Source organism: Geospiza fortis, unplaced genomic scaffold (genome assembly GCF_000277835.1).
Source record: "Geospiza fortis unplaced genomic scaffold, GeoFor_1.0 scaffold284, whole genome shotgun sequence".
Lineage (NCBI taxonomy): Eukaryota > Metazoa > Chordata > Aves > Passeriformes > Thraupidae > Geospiza > Geospiza fortis.
Window position 1 is genome coordinate 297,337 of NW_005054508.1, and position 4,178 is coordinate 301,514.

Consider the following 4,178-nt stretch of genomic DNA (forward strand, 5'->3'; position numbering starts at 1 on the left):
CTGCATGCAAAGGCTGCTCAGGCCTTGGCAGGGGCTGCCCAGGGAGCTTTGCAGTGCCCAGCCCAGCAGGTGTTTTATATTTTGATTATAAAACTAAAAATGCTTCTCCAAGAGAAGTTTCTGCGTTGAAAACCAGAAGAGCCTTTAAGGGCTGTTCTGCCGTGCAAGTCGAGAAGAAATCTTTGAGTTTGCACTTTGAAGGTTTTTCTATCTTGCAAATGCAGTTAGGGATAAAAACTCATTAAGGAGGAGGTTTGGGAGCTGAAGGAGCAGCAAATCAAAGCCCATTCATTTCATGGATTTTATCAGTGAGAGTATTTGTAAATATTTTGCTGAAAGTCTCTTTGCTTCATTCTGTTTCCTGCAGTCAAACGGGGGCATGGGGATGGAATTTATTGCATTCACTGTCTGAAAAAATAAAAAGAAATTAATACAAGTGTAGAGGTCTTGGGAATAGTTTTAATCAAATTGTTTCTCTAAGGAGAAGCCCTATTATAAACTGTGTATACTCAAGCATTTATGGCTAATGCAAACGTCTAAACCACAGCTGAGATGAGAACTGGACCTTTCGGGGTTCTGCTCTCTGTGCACTGGTTTTCCCTTTTTTTTACCATGGAATTTTGCCCCTGAAGAACAGGATGTGGTGTTTGGTGAGTGACTCAGAAGTCTTGGAATTCAGCAGGGACCTGAAAAGTAAAGTTGGAAAAGAATGGCTCAAAGCCTCCCCAGCTGGGAGGTGGTTCATTATCAGGCTGGTTCATAATCAGGGCTTGGGTCTGGAAATTTCCTTGGGAGCAGGATGAAACCTCAGTGGATTTTGCTGGATAATGCACTAAAAATGTCCCAAGACCACTCAGGTTGTGATGAACTGACCCCAAATCCTTGCTCACCATTGGCCTTCCTAGATTTCTCCTCCTCTCAGAGCTGCTTCCCGGCTATCTTTCCAAAACCCCACATCCACCTCCTACACCAGGACCCTCCCAATCCTCTCAGTGCATGTTTCATGTCCAGCAGCTGAATTTCCTGGTTTGCAGTGTTCCCCATTCCCAATGCCATCGTTTTCCTCTGCAGTTCACAACAGGAATTTGGACATTTTTTTGCTAATCACATTTTCCCCTTGTCTTGTTTTTTTTCCAGCTCTCGTAAATGTGAAACTTTGGGCTATTGATCGGCAATGTTTTCAAACAATAATGATGAGGACTGGCCTCATCAAGCATACTGAGTATATGGAATTTTTGAAAAGGTATGGCACTTGTTTATTTATCCAAAAATCCCATGAAACTGCCGTCCTCTCTTGCCTTTTTATTTTTTGTGAGTGCAGTATTTGATTTGTTTCCTTCTCATCTCTTTCGGTTTTAATGATGATGATGATGATTATTATTCTGATGATTTTTATTTGCTGTTTGCCCATCCTCCTGAGAGGAGGGGGAGCTTTGCTGTGGGGGAGTTTCATTCCTGTTGTGAGTTATTCATTGGCAAAGAGTCCCAGAGCTGAGGGGTGAGAGACGAGCTCTCATATGAGTCATTCAAAGTGTGTCAGAAAAGACACATTTTTACAAAAAAACACCCTTTCAACGGAAAAACCTGGGGTTTAAACTGGTTCAGATCCATTGGGGGTGTGTTCTTGTGCTTCTGGAAGTAAAATGGGAGTTTTTAGGAAAGCAGAGCTTTAGTTTCCTATAGAATGCAGGTTGGATGAGTAACATAAACATAAAGACAGAAAATTTTTCACTCATTTAATTTGATTTTCCCAAAAGTTCCTTCAGAGATTTAAGGCTTGGAGAGGATCAATAATGAATAATCCTGATTATTTGGAGAGCTGGGGGTGCTCCCCTGGAGAGGAGAAGGCTCCAGGGAGAGCTCAGAGCCCCTGCCAGGGCCTAAAGGGGCTCCAGGAGAGCTGGAGAGGGACTGGGGACAAGGGATGGAGGGACAGGACACAGGGAATGGCTCCCACTGCCAGAGGGCAGGGCTGGATGGGATATTGGGAATTAGGAATTGTTCCCTGGCAGGGTGGGCAGGCCCTGGCACAGGGTGCCCAGAGCAGCTGGGGCTGCCCCTGGATCCCTGGCAGTGCCCAAGGCCAGGCTGGACAGGGCTTGGAGCAGCCTGGGACAGTGGAAAGTGTCCCTGCCCATGGCAGGGATTGAGTAACAATTACAGGTTCTTTCCAATCCAAACCATCCCATGATTCTATGAAAAATTACTACATTTTACATATATTTTTTGCATATATTTCACAGGGGGTGGCACTGGATGGGCTTTTGAGGTCCCTTCCCACTCAGACCATTCCTTGATTTCATGAAATCCAGTGCCACGGTGTAAGGAACAGAGAGTTCCTTACAGATAGACAGTGTTTCATGTCACCAAAATGATCCCAAAGGGAAGGAAATGTCAGGAATTGTAGGGAAGGGGAGGCCCAGGCCAATGTGAGGCTTTCAGCAATCCCAGTGCTACTCAGACATTACTAAGCTGTTACTACCCCAGCCTTGTCCCAGTTAGTATTGGAGAAGAAAGGGACTCAGGGAGATATTAACAACAATAATATTATTAATAATAAATGTTAATTAAGCTGTTATTAATAAAATATTTTCATTATTAAATTATTAGATTTTATATAATTATAATTTGATTGTTCTATAAGTATTAAATTACATAATTTTATAATTAAATTATAAAATTATTAATGGAATTATTAGTTTATACAAGTAGATATTATTTAAAATGTATATTATGTACCATGTATAATAGAAATATATATATAATATCTACGTGATTCAGAGGGATCTTTTAGGTTGGAAAAACCCTCTCAGATCATTGAGTCCAGCCATTCCCCCAGCACTGCCAAGGCCACCACTGACCATGTCCCCAAGTGCCACATCCACATGGCTTTAAATCTCTGCAGTGATGGGGACTCCACCACCCCCTGGGCAGCTGTGACCACCCTTTCCAGGAGGAATTTTCCCCAAAATCCCATCTAAACCTCCCGTGGGCCAGCCTGAGGCTGTTCCTCCTGCCCTTGTTCCCTGGGAGCTGGCGGTGAGCACAGTGATCTCCAGAGGAACCAGGAAGGTGATCCCATGGGACTGATGCTCTGGGGTGAGGGTGGCTGTAGAACAGGGAATTAATCCAAGCTGGGATTTGATCTGGGAGCAGAGTCCTGCCCAAGTCTCTCCTTGGCTGATCCCAGCTTCTCCTTGTGGGCTGGAATTCCACTGGGCTCATTGCAGGCAGGGATGGAAATACTCCTGGGAAAAGAATGAAACTCAGGTACTTGGTGAGGTCAGGGATTCCCTGGAGAGGGCCAGGAGCTCCATGGGGATGTCCCACAGCTGGGAAAGCATGGCTGGGCTTTTTCCAGGTGTCTCTGCTGATGATTATCAACAACCCAGCTCAGGAGAGGAAACAGAACCTGCTGCTGTGTTTTAGGGGTTTAAAACCCATCCATGCCAGCATTAAAAACTTCTCAACAAACCTGAGAATAGGTTTGGGATCATCTCTGGGGTGGGAGCTGCTGGAGCAGGCCCCATGCTCACATTAAGCTTTGAAGCTCTGAGCTTTAATAGAGATTTTCCAGAAGGTTGTCAAGATTAATTTGGATTCAGGTCCTGCAGAGCCTGCCCAGCTTTAATTTTAAAGCAAATGATGTGAGGAGGAAATCAAGGAGTGTTTCCTCACTCGGTGGCTGTGCTGCTTGAACACAACCTGTGGCTCATTAGAAAGGCCTAAGGCGAGCAAATAAATATTTATTTTGTAAAATCTTACAGTTCCAATTTAGGAAAAGTATTTCTTCCATTTGGAGCAGCTGTAAGAAGGTCCTTAAAAAATGTTACTTTCCATTGGGTCTTCCACTTGGGCTCTGGGCATCTTTAGCTGTCTCAAGTTCAGTTTCAATCCTATATGGAACATGAAATACTCATTTTTAGATCCCATTTGCTACATTAAGTGTTCATTTTAAAATCTCATTTGCTACACTAAATGCTCATTTTAAAAGATGCTTTCCTTCAAAATGTTTCTAATGAACACCAGGATAAATCCTGAAAAGAAGGAGCTTGTTGATTGTTGACTTTATTCTTTGCTTTTGGGGGATTTGGGAATTTTTTTCCTTTCTTGTATTAATGCATGCATGCGAATGCTCTTGTTAAGAAATAAATTGAATAAAACATAAAGGTTTGTTT

The 4,178-nt window shown here is 43.2% G+C and overlaps 1 protein-coding gene across 1 annotated transcript in view; it reads left to right on the forward strand.

The window, feature by feature from the left end:
- PRKG1 (protein kinase cGMP-dependent 1) overlaps positions 1-4,178 on the forward strand; it is a 286,803-nt gene that overhangs the window by 143,585 nt on the left and 139,040 nt on the right. The window contains exon 3 of the mRNA XM_014310283.2: positions 1,138-1,243. Within this exon, the coding sequence (XP_014165758.1) occupies positions 1,138-1,243 (106 nt within the window). The remainder of the gene's footprint in view (positions 1-1,137; positions 1,244-4,178) is intronic.